Genomic DNA, 15,844 nt, shown 5'->3' on the forward strand with positions numbered 1-15,844 from the left:
GCCTTTCTCGTTGTCGGACGCGCAAGCTCAGCGCCCATGGCTCACGGGCCCAGCCGCTCCACGGCACGTGGGATCCTCCCGTACCGGGGCACGAACCCGCATCCCCTGCATCGGCAGGCGGACTCCCAACCACTGCGCCACCAGGGAGGCCCAGCCCTATCATTTTATGGGTAAGAATGAGCCGAGCCCAGTGAGGCACAGGTGCTACACTGAAGGCACAGATGGGAGGTGGCAAGCTGGCACGGGGCCTGGGTCTCTGTGTCTCATAACTTGCCCCTTGTCTGTCCCCGCCCCCTCTTGGGGGCTGAGTGATGCTCAGATAGTGTGGGTCCGAGGAGCGGGAAAGGCCGTGGGCTCTCTCTCCAGGGACTTCGCAGAATTGTGAGTGTCCTGTGGGCTTGGGTTGTAAGGAATCTGCTTTGCGTAGAAGGCGCTCGAAAAACACCTTCGTCCCTGGCCTCTCCCAGGGAGATTTTCCAGCACTTTTGACGTTTACGTCCCCTCCTGTTGTTCCTGATGCCAAAGGAGACTGAGCTTCAAAGCAAGTGTTCGGTGTTGGCTTCCTTCATCCCTTAAAGCACACACGTTTGATGAGAATTCTTGGGTTTAGAGGGGCTCCTGCCCTTCTCCATGGGGGCTTGACTTGGCAGTGGTCCCAGCAGCAGTGAGGTTTCTCTGCAGGGCCGGCGTTATACCTTCTCCCGATTGCTGTTGATCCTGGTTGTTGGTTATGAAGTCTTCATGTGAAAGGAGGCGGGCACCCCAGGGAGACCACTGGAGCCTTGGAGAAGCCACTCCCCGCATTGTGGTGACGTCAGAAGAGTCGCTGTCACACGAGACGGTGGGGCACGTGCCTCATCGTGTTCCCCAGACGCGTCCTTTGTCCTCTGGCTCCAGGACCCTGAACAGCGTCTGGTTTGTGTTCTGGCCCGCAAAGGGTTAAACAGACAACGTGCATTGACTCGGGGGCACCATGCGCTAAGCATCACGCCAGCGTCAGGGGCGCGTGGAGATGAAGACGGAGACACCTCAGATGTGATCTTGAACCACGAGGGCTTGCAGACAGAAATCCTCCTCTTTCCTGTGTTGCTGGAGATGATGCAGACCCTCCTTTCTGTTGAAAGCCTCCCCCGGGCTTAGCGCTGTTGCCGGGAGGAACCCGGTGAGCTGCAGAGCCGGGGCGTTTTCCCCCGGGGGGCTGAGAGTCTGGTGGAGACAGGGGAGTCACATGTGGATAAAAGATGCCCACCAATCAAACATGGGGCCACTTGTCACAGATGAGTGACAGGTGAGCAGTCCGGGAGGGCTTCTTGGAGGAGGTGTGAATGGAGGCTCACCTTGGAGAGTGCTGCTCAGCCCTGCCACCTGGGCCCCGGGCCTGAGTCAGCCACTGCTGCACACGCCCCATCTCGTCTCACCTGCAGGCTTTGAGCTCGGCTTGCTGCTGCTCCCCTCTTGCTCCCGACCCTTCCACTTGCCACCTGCCTTTCACCTACCCCAAGCCCTCAGCTCCTCAGCCTTTTCCCAGCTTCCCTCTCCTCCCCCCAGCCCCGGTCGACGTTTCTGATTATTCCCCCCAGTTAGAGTTACTTGCATTCTTCTGCATCGACTCTCATTTTGTTATTTCCTGTCCCATATTTTCTAAACTCCCCAGGTCCCTTCTCGTTTATTTCCCCATCCTCTCTGGTGCTGTTCGCAGCACCGCCCGGTTTGTTATCATCTGCAGATTTAATTAGCGTGGTTGATGACCCTTTTCTTCCAGACCCGGGCCGTGGGGAGGGGCGGGCGGCCTCCAGCAGGGCCGGCTCGGCGAGGTGTGTGTGCAGAGACTCGCGGTCGAAAAGCCTGTTTTGGCCACGTAGAGGGGACGTGTTCCAAACTGGGCTCTTGGCTCAGAGAGGGAAAAAAGTGCCCCGGGAGCCAGGTTTTTCTGGGAAAGAAGGGAGGATCCTGGAAACTGGATTGCACAAACGCCCTCGATTCAAATTCCTCTGGCCAGAGGACTCCGCTTGCAGAATCCAGTTGTTATCGGCTCGAGCACCTGCTTATCCTGAGCTGGGCACCGGGCGAGGTGCCTTTCTCATCTTCTTGCTAATCTTCACAAGCACGCCGTGGGCCCCCTGTTGCTTCTGGGTTATTATTTTTCTCTTTTACCAAAAAGGAAACTGAGTCTCAGAGAGGCTGCCTCACATACCCGTGATTGCACAGGGGGTAAATGGCAGAGTGGGGAGTTGAAGCTGAGCCTCTCTGAGCTCTTCCTTTGATGCCCTCTGCTTCTCAGGGACCCCATCTGCTTTATCCCCTGGCCTCCAAACCACTCTAGGCTGATGGACTATTTTCATGGTACCCTTGGCAGATAGGCTAAATTCTGGATATTTTTGGAAGCCCACAAAACAATCAGCTTCTCTCGTCTTTTTTTCTCATCACCGTCGATGGGTCTTTTCCTGAGTGTCCCTGATCAGTGCATCTGTATCGGGCCAAGATCTAGGTTTTAGTTAATCGAGTAGCCTTTACTCATAAGCCGACTTCTCTGAGCTCTACCTTAATATCTTTCAAGGCTGAGTCCGGTGGGGAGGGGGGCGGGGACAGGTGTGATAGTCGCTAACTCCGGCTTTTAGGTCAGGTCTGATGTTCTGTAGGCAGCACAGTGGTCTCAGCGTCCTCTCTCTGAGCTGCAGGGCAGTGATTCTTGATGGAGCATTATCCTCAGGGAGGATAATTTTTCCTTGGGTGGGACTTCCCAGTACCGTGAAGCATGTTTGGCATCCTTCCCTCCAACCGCTGAAGGGTAGTGATGCTACCCGGTCACTGGGACAAAAAAGCTCCCACCCATTTCCTAAGGGGTTGGTACAACTCCTGTGGTTTGCATAGCAGAGACACGAGAACATCTCAGGGCCAAGTGGGGGTGGGCAGGTGGAGCTCTGGCCTCCAAAGGTCAACGCGGGTAGCCCCGTGTGCAATATTTGGTCGGAAGAGAGGGTTCTTTGGCCGAAGAAAGCTTGTGTAACTGGGTTGCAGAAGATTTTACGGCTTCTTTGTACTTGCTCAAAGTCTGCCTCCCTGTGTGAGACCTCAGTTACGAAGAGTTAATGACCCCGAGAAGGAGTCGTCGGAGCCGTGCCTTCAGGAAACCTGTTTCCTCTGACCTGGGGGAGGTCACAGCAGCACTGAGAGGCTTCTCCTTTGTTCTGCTGACCATGGCCCAGACCAACCCCAGAGCAGATGGACAGTCACCGCCTGTCTGCTGCACTTCTTGGTCTTGCTAGAAGGTGGGAAGCGGTTCCCTACCCCACTGAGAAGGTGAAGGAGGAGGGCATTCTCTCAGGCTTCCCTGATGGGGGGGACTTGCATTATTATTTATCCTGTCAAAGATATAATGAATCCAGGGGAGTGCACAGGGCTGACCCATCAAGGTCACTATTGTGAGCTTCACAGGCAGCAGCAGCATTGTGGGTGGTGTGTCCAGCAGGGGCCGCATCTCAGCCCATCTGCGCTTCACTCCTGCAGCCTCATCCCACTCCTCTTGGTGCCACCCGCAGCCTCTTGCACATGGAAATCCCATCACGGTGTTCGAAGTGCCACTCAGGTTCCCTCTCCTCCAGGAAATCCTTTCTGGCTCCTCCAGCCTGGAGTCAGCTCTTCCAGTGTTTTCTTCTGTCATTGAGAACTCCTGGTTGCGTCGACAGAAAACCCAACTCAACTGGTTTAAGCAGCAAAGGAAATTTATAAGCTCGTGTAAGCAGAAAGCCCATAAGTAGGTCTGGTGAGGATTAATCTAGCAGCTCAAATGAGGTTCCCAAGGACCCCCTGTTTCTCCATCTTTCTGCTCAGCCTTTTGCAGGGTCCACTCCATCCTCTTTCTGCTCAGCGGTCCCTTGGCTGACCCAGAGCTTCCGTCGACTGCCACTCTTCTCTGCAGAGCTCTGGCAGAAAGAGAAAGCTGCTTTGTCCCGAAAGCCTAGCCAACATTTCCTCACATCTTATAGGTTCCGGTTGCATTACAAACATATTCCAGAACCAGTTGTTGTGGCCAGGGGGATGGGTATGCCGATGGGCTCAAGCTAATTGGTCTGATTCCTGGAGTTGATAGTGGGGTCAGTTCTACCGAAAACATATGGCTGAGATCCGGGAAGAGTATTTCTCTGGGCGCAAAATCTGGCAATTATTGATGAGTGAAAGGGGAAACGGCCAACAAATGAGCATTGACTAGTCGTCCTGTCCATTTGGACATTAATCACCCCAGTCATGAAGTTATTCATCTGTCTTGTGTGTTAGATATCATTTATCTGGTTTTTAAGGAGACTGGGAGCCGTAGGATGGCTTGTATTTCTTCTGCGTGCCCTTAACCCTTAGCATATTGCTGGTCACACAGTTGTTGCCCAATAAATACTTGTTGAATTGAAATACGATGGGGTGATTGAATAGTAGGAAACAGTGGAGCTATTCCTTAGGGGAGAGGCGAGTCACTGCTCAGACAAGGCAAGGGCACATCTTTTGGAGGGAAGGCGAGGGGAGTTAATGACTGAGAGCATGAAGGTTTTATAGAAGTGTCTTGAGGAGGGAAGACAAGTATCTGAATCAAAGAATCACACAAGTTTTGAGTTAGGAGGAATACGAGAGAGAGGGGTACTTTTAAAGGTAACGTGCTGCGCTTTTAAACTCCTGGAAATGCTTTTCTCTGAGTGGGACATTTATTACACGGGCCAAAGGAATGCAGGTCCGGAAGGAGATACTGGGCATTCCTTCCCAAAGGTTTGATGGCTGTTGAATTTAGTGGTGCTCATTGGTGATCCGTAGGGAGACTCTATGATTTATTGTCTAATCTGGGACATTTTTGGTAATACTAAAATGCGGCACTGGATAGAACGATGAGGCAGAAGACATGACCTGGGACTGTCCCAGCCCAGCCAGGACCTATGAGTCATCTTTGGTCTAGGTCTCTATCAGCGGCCCAGCTAGGCGACCCTCTGCCCCTGCTCTGCGGCTGCCTTTCACTTCTCTAGGCCTTGACGTGCTTGCCGTGTCCTGGTGGGGTGAGAGGTTGCTGAGAGCTGCTATCTGCAGCATCTGATTCCACTTGGGAGATGTCGACTGTCCAAAATAGTTCTCCTGTGACGAACAGGAAAGGGCGGCATTTTCCTCTGGTCTTTCCTCCAGTTTATCTGTGACCTTTTCCCCTCTGTTTGGGGCTGGGCCTCTGTGCTTGGGGCCTGGTCTTGGGAGAGGCCCCGTTCTCTCTGCCAACATCTTCAGGGCTTATGGATTTTTATCCTCTTCCGTGGTAGAAGTTGGGTCTCTGGCTCCTGGATTCTGTTCCGCCTCTTACTTCCCACATTCTAAATTCCCAAGGGAAACATTCTCTTTTAACTTCACTTGGGGCTGTTCAGGGAAGCCAGCAACTGTTGCCACGCTGGGCTCAGCTATGACGTCTCTCAGGTGGGATCCAAGGAGCATGGTAGCATCCCTGTGGAGGTCAAGGGCATGTGCTCTGTGGCCCAAGGGGCAGCAGGATGCTCTGCACTTTGAGTCCCAGGGCAGAGATTTGGCACTGGCTGCCCTTGACTTTGCTCTTAAAAAAATCCTTTTATACACAGTTTAGAATTTGCAAAACGCTTTCCTGTGTATAATCTCATTTGATTCTGAGTTACCATAGAATCAGTATTAGCTTTTGAATACCTATTTATTAATTAAAAACTTAACAGTGTATAATATATTTTAAATAAATAACATGTTTATTTAACATAAATAAACATGCTTTATATGTTATAAATGACATTTTATATGTTATAAATAACACATTTTAATGAAAAATATTTTTCAAAACAAAAAAATGGTGAGAGATGTGGCACTATTTTACATTTTTGCAAATCTTTATTCCCTGGCCTTATTGAGGTATATTTGATGTATAATAAACTGTACCTATTTAAAATTATATAATCTGTTGAGCTTGGGCATATGTACGAACCCACGAAGCCATCATATAATCAAGACAATGAGTATCTCTACCACCCCCGAGAGATTCCACGGGTCCCTCATACAGTCCATCCTTCTCTCCTCCAGGTGCTGTTATTATGAATCATTTCAGTTATTTTAACATTGCCTATGAGTTTCAAGAGCTTTGATGACTCGCCAAAAATGGTATGGCTGGGAAGTGACAGAGCTGGGGCCCAGGACCCAGTCAGTCTTCAAACCCTGATACCCATGGCCTTCCCATGACCAGTCTGTCCCATGACAATGGTGAAGATTTCCCCCGTTTTCTTCTGTGGGTTTTTGAAGTGGAAAGAAGCCCAGGGAACACTTAATCCCACTCTGTTGCTGACTAACCACGAGGTCCCCGTCCTTCCAGAGTGCTGGGCTGCCCTGGGGGCCCCTGCAGGTCAGGGATTAGGTGGGGAGCTGGCTGCCTCAGCCCTTGGTGTATAAGAGGGTCCGACTCCTTAATTTTTGCTGGGTTCCCTCCTCCCCAGTTTTTCACCTGGGCTTGAGAAGAGGTTTCCTGGGTGCCAACTGTGGGGAGTACAGTGATGTGCGATGCACAGATTAAAGCCTGTGCTACCAGGTCCAGAGGTCATCTCTTCTGGACGCCTGTCCATCTTGGTAGCACAGAAGGCCATCCCCCACTTCCAGGAACTTTTGGTGACAGCTGTTTCCTTTGACAAGATTATGACAAGAGTGGCTAAGTTTCCATCGCCTTAGGACCCTGGCTGGGTTGTCCCCAGTCTTTGCTTGGGAAGGGGAAGCTTTTTCTATAAGAGCAGTCTTGCTACTGGTATTTTTTTGGGGGGCGGGGGTGGTCCCTGGGGCAGGGTTCGGTGGGCCTTCGGTCCTGCCCTCCGTCTTCGCTGATCACTCACCCATCCTCCCCTTGGCCTGGGGAGGAGTGGCTTGGAGACGAGGGTCATCTGGGGCCTCCTGGGAAAGCAGGTTTTCACCTTTTCCTCCTCCAGTTCTTCCCTGCACTTAGTTCCAAGCCACTGTGTCTCTGGGTGGCCCAGGCAGACCCTGCTCCCGGACCACGGGTTGGAGGTTCCTGAAGGAAGTGAAGACTTTGGTCTTAACGATGACACAGGTAGACCAGGGTGTTCCTCCATGGGGCCGTTGTGAGGACCTTCTCATTTTCTGCTCTGATTTCCTGCTCTCAGGTCTACACCCCACACTCCTCCTTAGTCTGCCCCGGCCGCAGTCTCAGTACCACCTGGTGTAAGTCCTCCAGCTGCGTGGACATCGACCTCGGTGATCCGAGAACGTGGGAGCCCCTGCGGTTTCGTCTCACCCTCCCCATGGGACCGCATGCCCTTGTTCCTTGCGGGTCCGAGGTGACCCAGGTTGGTGATATCTGGGAGGTGTCTGCCCCCCTTGGTCCCCCTCCATCATCTCCCTGCCCCCGCCCCGCCCCTGGCAGCCCGCTCCGGGCTGCAATGTGCTGCAGCTAGTGTTCTCACGGCAGGCTGGGCCCAGAGCACACGCAGGCGTCCAGGGTCAGCATCGGGCTGGCTTGGCCGGGCTGCGGGGAAGGAGGCTCGTGGAGTATCGGGTTCCAGCGTTTGGCGGGGACTGCCTCCCATTCACTCTCGTCTCTCCGGAGGGGGGACGCGGTCTGGTGAAGCCACATGCGATGTTTGGAAGACAGCGAGACGTGAACCATACGGAAGATCTCACCAGGAGTGCGTGGCCTCCGGTCCCTGACAAGGGCTTTGAGCAGTGGCTGCAGCTCTAGGGAGAGGTGTCTGGGAGCGTGGCTCCCCCCACCCCCAGTCCCCTGTCCCCCATCTACTTAATCTCCCATGTGTGTGGGGCATAGAACTGCCCTGGGCGGGTTGGGAGCCCCCAGGGACATGTGACGCTATCCCTCACAGGCACCATGGCATGGACCCTGATGTCAGGAGACCTGGATTCCATTCCTGGTTCTGCTCCTAACTAGCTGTGTGTCCGTAACCCAGCCACTCAGCCTCCTGAGCTCCGAGGTCTTCATCTGCTACTTGAGAAAGATGTGAAGCGTCGCTGGAGGGCTCTTCAACTCCAGCATCCTTCGGCCAAGTCATTTCCTCTTCTGAAATGCACCGTGGTCGTCAGCTGACCCTGCTTTGAGCCGTCAGCATGGGGGTGTTGAATGGTACGTGGGAGTCTGATGCCTGGCAGTTAAAGAGACCCACGACTTCTACATTTGAAGTGTCCTTTATTCTTCAGAGCATCCCCGATTCTTCTCCTTAAGTCTGCAACACCCTTACGAGCCTATGAGGCAGAGAGGTTCCAGGTACGTCCAGCTCCGGTGCAGTTCAGGCTGTTTTGTGAGCACCAGGATGAGCTCATGCCGATGCAGTGGACCTCTAGGGATGGGAGCAGTGCCCTGAAGATGCAGTGAGGACCCCGGGGCTACCGAGAGGAACAGAGACGACCTCCCGCGAGGTCTTTATACGGTTCCCGGTCAGGTGGAAACTTGAACAACTTTAGTCGTGGGCACAAGACGAAGATTCAGAAATGACACTTAAGGGTAGCCAAGTTTTAGAAATTGGTCACAGGATCTGAACAGAACCAGTGAAATCTGTGTGTGTGTATGGAAGTTGTAAGACGTAGTTACTGAGCATTTACTGTGTGCCAGATGCACGGTGGCTGCTGAGGACGAAGCAGTTAGCAGGACAGACGCAGTCTTTGTCTGCATGGAGCTTAGGTCTGGCCAGGAAGCCAGGCATTAGACACCTGCTTACAGTGAGTGCGGGAGTGGTCAGTGCTAGGAAGGAGGGGGATGGGAGCTGTGCAGGTAAGAGGGGACCACGCGTAACTCGGGGCTCAGGGAAGCCTGCCCCGAGGAGGTTCTGAAGTGAGAAGCTGGCTGGACCGGTTGGAAACCAGTGAGAAGGGCTGTGTGTCTGGAGTCCAAGGAGGAGGGCGGGAGGGGCTGGTGCCTTAGAGAACGTGCGTGTGATCAGGTCTGCTGTTGGGTCAGCTTTAGCGAAGAAGGGAGGAAGGGAGAGACTGGCGGATGAGTTGGGGCATGGGTTCAAGGTGGGGACCTGACTCTGCCTCTTGTGAACTCAGGTTTCTGTTGGTTTACTTAGTGGTGACGGAAACCAGCTGACACACCTTGAAAGACACTGAAAGAGCTGAGTGTCAGGTGATGGTTGAGGACTGTCATTTCCTCTGACCAGAGCACTGACAGCCTCTTCTTGGGTGCTTCCTCTTGATACCCAGGAACCGGAGAAACAGAATTTGTAGGGCTTTATGAAAATGGAATCATGGGGAAAAGAGGTATGTAGTTTTGTGAGATGTTTCAGTTGAGCTGGAGGGACGTTCCTGCCCCATCGTGTATTTCACGTTTGTTGGCCCTGGGGTAGTAGTGCATCCCCAAGATGGAAGGGTTTGTGCTTTCTTAGAGAAACCTTTGTGCACTGGCTCTCCTTTCTCTGACGACCAGAACCAAATTATACGTTTCAGCTCATTTTACACAAACTTAAATTTTAGTTGCTTGATGAGATTTGAGAGCCCCTCCACTCACCCGGATTACTTAGTTATGAAGCCTCTTTTAGGGATGGATTATATGCTCTCATGCCTAATCTCTTTTACTTCGTGTTAAATTTTGTGTTGGTTTCAGAAAACAATGCTTTCTGACCGTGTCCTCAAATTCTAGAGATGAATAATACTTGGAACCCATGGATTCCTTTAGGTCCATGGGACATTTTGAAAATCCTATAGATAAAAAAAACTTCAAGGCAGTAAACAGACCAAGATTTTAATCTAACAGGAATGGTTTTCCCCAAGTCTTTTCTGTCAGTTGCAGGAGTTCTGTGAAGACCTACTCTGTGTCCAGCCTGTGCCAGGTGCTTGAGGGACACAAACGAAGTGTCAGGTACTGTCCCTGTAGTCAAGAAGCTGCCATTTTAGTTGAGTAGAGCGAATCCCCATCATTGCAGTGGCTGACATCTGTTGACGAAGAAACCGAGGCTCCCTTCGTTAAGTGACTTGCCCGACGTCCTACAGCTGTAAAATCCAGGACAGGTCCTAATCTATTTGAATCCAAATCCCAAGCTCTTTCTGTTCCCCTCCTATGCCTAAAGGAATCCAAATCCAAGGTAGAATGGAAGTTAGCTGGGCCTGGAGAACAGGAAATTTTTTTTTTCTTTTTTAGTTCTATTTATGTTAACTTCCAATTTTTCGATTTCTGGGTTAGTAAAAAGAGCTTCTGCCTTTGGTGATGGTTCTGCTGAGGGATTTTCAAGTATTTGTTTGTTGGTTGGTTGGTTTGTTTCCGGGAGACACACATCTCGGTGTTCTTCTTATGAGAAGGTAACGATGTTGCACGGCATGAAAGAAACATGGTGACTAGATGTTAGCACCAGCACAGCTGCATTCCAGCTTTTATTTTCCTGTGAAACAAGTTCCATTTGTGTAGAATGGTGAAACAGCATGCTTTGCTGGAGGGAACGAATGCCCCGACATTGGGGAACAATTTTACATCAGTTTAATAAACGGTTGGGCTGCAATTGATAGAGCCTCTAAAATCATAGGGGCTAAACAAGGTGGAGTTTTACCTTTCACATAAAAATCGCGGAGACAGCCCAGGGTGGCTGAGGCACTCCATAGAGTCAGGACCCAACGTCTGTCTTGATACTTTTCTGGCCTTGACTCTGACCTCGAGGTCTAAGACACTTGTATTCGTGTTTCAGGCTGTAGATCCAGGGGTAGGGAGGAGGATGAAGGGGCAGAAGTGGGCCCCCGCACTTGCATCTTTGCGGGGGGCTGCGGGGGGCTGCCTCACCCCTACACCTGTACCACATAGGCCAGGAATGAGTGTCACGGTTACACCTAACTTCAAGTGGGATGCAGTCTCATTCCGGAAGGCCATATGCTTAGTTAAAAAATAAAGAAAAGGAGACTGGCTCTCAGGGGACAGCTGGCAGTCTGCCACCAAGGCCAGGGGTGGACCCTGGCCCTCCCAACCCCTTTCTCAAACATCTGCAGCCACTTAATGGACATTTGGTACACACTTGAGGCACCACTTCCAGCTAAAGTTTAAAAAAAAAAGGGGTTCATCACAATTTACAAACAAAGATGAAACCAAATACTTTAAAATCAATAATAGTCACGATTTCATCTTAGTGAGAGGGATGGTACTGTCTGCCATCTTTCACTGAAAACATCATTTCTGGGGCCACGACGGAGAGCTGGGGCTTCAGGTCAGCTTCACAGATGGTTTCTTTTCTTCCTCTTTCTTTTCGCTAAATTAGAAAAGCTAAAATTACCGTTAGAAGTAGCAGCAACTGATTGATGACTCTGTCTAGTAGTCCTGGTATTGCGGCCGTAGGCGGACAGAGAAATTGGGGCAATTTCTCAGTGAAAGCCGCTTCCAGGGTTTTGTCGGAACTGTGTCCACTTGGGAGCTTGAAGGCTCAGTGTTTCATCTTAGGACTGCCTCTTAGATTCCTCCCATCCTTTGATTCAATTTTAGTCTAAAAGGCACGTCTTTAAGTTCTTCTGCAGCCCTCGGATGTGGTTTTTAACTATGTGCCGTAAATGTCCTGTCTTTGGGATGAGAGGAGAAAACCACCAGGTGGAGCACAGATGGCCTGGATTCGAATACTTTTCAAAATCCTACTACCTGTGTAACTTTGGACAGATTATTTGAACTTTCCGTGCTTCGATTTCCTAAACAATAAAGTGGAGAGTGATAGTACCTGTGACTATAGTACGAGCCAAAACACACAATCTCCCTGCTCTGTCCGGGCACACGATTCACACTCAGTGCAGATGCGTCACAGTGATGGGTACTATTTTCAGGTATTTGTCAACTCTAGACCATCCGAGGCTTTCAGACCACGGTTCGGTCTTCCTGCGAAATGCTGGTTTCCTCTTCATTCTTCTCCCCAAAAGTCAGGGGCCTTCATCCCCGAAGTGGGGGTGGCTTCTGGACGTCTAAATTATTGGAGACGTGGTAGAGTGCCTTCAGAAGCAGAGAGACAGTCTTCACTTGCATTACAAGCATCATAAAATGTCTTTTTATCTTATTCGTCATCTCAAAAACCCGCGTGAGCCCCGTTGTAGACAGTGCGCTTTGGTGGGGAAAGCCGTCTTCTCGCTGCTGCCTGGTTCTCTGCCTGGCACACGGGGGGATGTGCTCAGATGCCTCCACTGGCATCTTCAATGCTAAACTGAGACGGAGGGCGTATCGACGGAGACCAGCTGGTCTTTGCAGATGACTTTGCAGAGGACTGTCACTGCTTTTCTGTGAGCAGCGTCACTTTTGCCGCATGCAGGGTCGGGGCCCCCTCAGTCCTGGCCTCCGTACAGCCTGCTTCACGAGATGCACAGGAAGCCAGCAAACCCGCCTTTCCCCTGTAGCGTGTGGTCTGCGGGGGGCGAATACAACAAGAAACTGAGAGCACGTCTCTCTGAAGGGCACACTCACTAGGACCCGGTGCCCACTCCGCCCTCAGCAGCTTTGTCCTAATTGTCAGTGGCACTCGGGCCTGTATCACATGGGTTTCTGTGACTCCCAGCATTCGTCGGATGAGGGATTTTGCTATTGGCATGTTCTGCTTCCTTTGTGAACACAGTGTTTGTAACTCATTTTGCAGGTAGTTTTAGAAGCTTCACGCCAGTAATGGGGCTTTTGCCCATTTTTCCTGCTTGTTTTGGTCTTTTTTCATTTAGTGACAAAATGAATTAAAGTGTTTTTTTTTTTTTTTTTTTCCTTTGTGTGCTTGTTCTGAAAAAAAATTGAGGTTTTCTTTGAAGGTGAGAAGAAACTGATGGCTTCATGTTGTCATCTGACCAGTGTTTAGAGCACACACTGTGCCCCGGGCCAGATGAGTTGCTGAGTCAATAAAACCCAATTTTCAGATATTCATCGCTGTGTTTCCTTTCCTCACTTTCCATTTTTGGGTGAAATCAGTGCACTCACAGAATGACTTGGCCTGGGACCTAGATTCATAGCTGTATTCACACGGAACCCTGCCCAGCATTTATGTTTATATTATACTGAGTTGTGCCATTTACGTGATTAGTTATGTCATCACTTTTAGGCTTAGGTGATCCACTTTTGTGATTTGGGCTATGACACAGCGAAATAGTAGAACAAAAATACAAACTTAACAATGAAAATACCTGTATGGAGACAGGTTCCAGACTGTTCACTGAATCCAGCAGAGGTAAACCGACTAACTGCTGTAACTACTAAATATAAAATAGGTGATGAGGATATACTGTACAGCACAGGGAATTATACCCATTTTCTTGTAATAACCGATAATGGAATGTAATCTGCGTAAGTACCGAATCACTCTGCTGTCTGCCTGAAGCTAACACGATACGATAAGTCAGCTATACTTCAAGAGAAAAAAAGCGTTACTGGGATTTCTGTGAAAATTATAATTGCTCGCATTGCAAATCTCTGAACACAATTGTTTTAACTCCGCTTTTCCTCTGAAGTCACCAGAGCTCCAGGGAGCACACTTTGGGAACCTTTCCCTGCTCTGGATGAGGGCACTTCTAGACCAGAAGTGGTGAATGGGGTATGGGTGGGAGGGGGCTGGCCCTGGGTGAGGTATAAAGAGAACAAAACCCAGAAACTGAAGAAATAACAGGTCTGGGCTTCTTGTTTGGGAGAGTTGGGGAATCAGGAATTTAAGCTGTGTCTCCTAAGTGTTTCTCTTTCTCCTTCCTCGTCCCTTACAGAGTAAAAGCCAGGGCTCCGTCTTTGTCCGGATCCATGCCCCATGGCAAGTGCTGGCCCGAGAGGCGGAATTCTTGAAGATCAAAGTTCCCACCAAGAAAGTATGAGCATGTTTCTTCTGGGTTTGGGGCCTCCCCAGGGCTGGCTGGATGTGTGAATAGCTTCGGGAACAGGGCCAGGTGGGACCTGGGTTCTGCGGAGTTGGAATCGCACTTGTCTCCCCGGGGACGCTGAGTTCGGGACAGTGGAGGGGACGAGGAAGAGATGGGAGGGGAGGTGCCGGGCTTGGGAGGTCGTGTCACCTCAGAGCACCGCCGGGACGTGCTCCATGAGAAGCTCACGTTGCCCTGGTCCAGCTCCTTGATTTCTCTGTTATAGCCCCCTTCCCCCTCCGTCCCAGCACGGCCAGGCATTTCCTTAGAGCGAGCGTAGCGATGAGAGCAGACTAGCGAGCCTTGCCGACTGGGCAGGCAGCCTGCGCGGCGAAGAGCGCCAGGCTTGCCGTGAAGACACCTCTTCTGGTTGTGACTTTGTCACTAGGTTTGGTGTGACCGTGGGTTTCTGTAAAATGAAAGGTTATTTCTCACTCGGGTTGATCAGAGTCACCTGGGGAAAGTGTCCACAGCGCTCATGCCTGGACCCCACCTGGGGCTTTGATTTAGTTGGCTGGTATGGAATGAGGCTTTGGCATCAGTATTGTGAAAAAGAAAAAAAATCCCCAGGAGGTTTTGATGCACATCTGAGTTGAGAGCCACACAGTCAGATGATTTTTGAGGTCCTTTTCAGCCATTGGAGTCTATGTATAAACTTAAAAATTCCCCAAGGAATTCCTGGGTGGCAGTTTCCTTGCATAAGAAAATCCAGCACATACCTCCAAAGATAAAAGAAATGTGTCCACAGATTCACTCTTCTTTTTTTTTCACTAGGTATTTTAGGACAAAGGGGTGGTTATTGACTTTGATTATTGAGGTGTCTCTAGAAAGGGCCCTGGAACATGTGATACTCTAGTTTAACCATAAATGATCTATAGTTGATCTGTCACACACACACACACACCACACACACACACACACACACACACACACACACACACACACACACACACACACACACACACACACACACGCACACACACACCAATAGTTTTACTTCCCAAGTGGTGACCTAGCTTTGCAGAGATCACGACTTCATCATTCTTACTGCCGTTACCATAAATGTTCACCATCCCCGTCATAAACAGAACTACGTATTTGCTGCTTTCTACACAACCACTATTACCACCCGCCTTCTCTCATCACCATCTCCACTATCAGTAGCATGGTTAGAGAGAGCAGAACCTTTGGATTAGCATCACTGGCTGTGTGTACACCATCTTTGCTACAGCAGATCTACTGTTCCCATCAAAAATCACTCATCAGATGTCGTCATGTGTGATGCTGTATCACGCGCCCCTTATTCAAAAAGGATGAACTCTGTGGGTTCTGTCCTTATAGATCTGTTAAGGTGGATAACACATCCATGGCAGGAGGACAAATGACTATTGAACAATGGACAAGCATGAGCACGAATATTAGCTACAGACATCTTGCCAGTAAAAGGTACATGTTTGGGGCCACACGCCTGAGTGTCTTCGTTTCACGGGGACCACGCTGTGACCTTCTCCCCTTCAGTTGCACTGCTCAGTTCTCCGTCTCCTGGTGTTTGACCCCTCACTCCCAACACCGCTGCCCTCAGGTGCAGGCACCGTCTTGGCTCTGGACCTCCGCCCCTCCTCTGCTGCTGGTGTCCCCATTTGATGGCCACATGACCCAAGTCAGCTGTGGATGGAGGCGTCTGCTTCCCTCTGGGGGTGTCCTCACTTAACCAAGCTTCCCCTTTTCTTTCTCCTGTCTTCCTTCTGCCTTCTATATATATATATATATATATATATATATTTCTTCTCCTTTCTCTGGCTTATCTGAATATCTAACGTGCTCTTAATCTCTTCGGCTTGTAACTTGCTTCCTGTGTTTTTATCTGTGCTGGCTGATCCTTGGAAAGAAGGTGAGCAAACATTACTGCCTCTGCTATTGCTTCTCTCCCCAGGACGGTCCTTTCTGCGGGAAATACAGAGGCTTAGAGGAAGTGTGCGCCCTTCTCCCCTCCGCTCTTTGTCCCTTCTCCCCCTTCGCCGCTCTT

At 50.5% G+C, this 15,844-nt stretch overlaps 1 protein-coding gene across 1 annotated transcript in view; it reads left to right on the top strand.

The window, feature by feature from the left end:
* ANO2 (anoctamin 2) overlaps positions 1 to 15,844 on the top strand; it is a 335,332-nt gene that overhangs the window by 57,573 nt on the left and 261,915 nt on the right. The window contains 1 exon segment of the mRNA XM_007469512.1: positions 13,669 to 13,767. Within this exon segment, the coding sequence (XP_007469574.1) occupies positions 13,669 to 13,767 (99 nt within the window).

Source organism: Lipotes vexillifer, unplaced genomic scaffold (genome assembly GCF_000442215.2).
Source record: "Lipotes vexillifer unplaced genomic scaffold, Lipotes_vexillifer_v1.1 scaffold395, whole genome shotgun sequence".
NCBI lineage: Eukaryota > Metazoa > Chordata > Mammalia > Artiodactyla > Lipotidae > Lipotes > Lipotes vexillifer.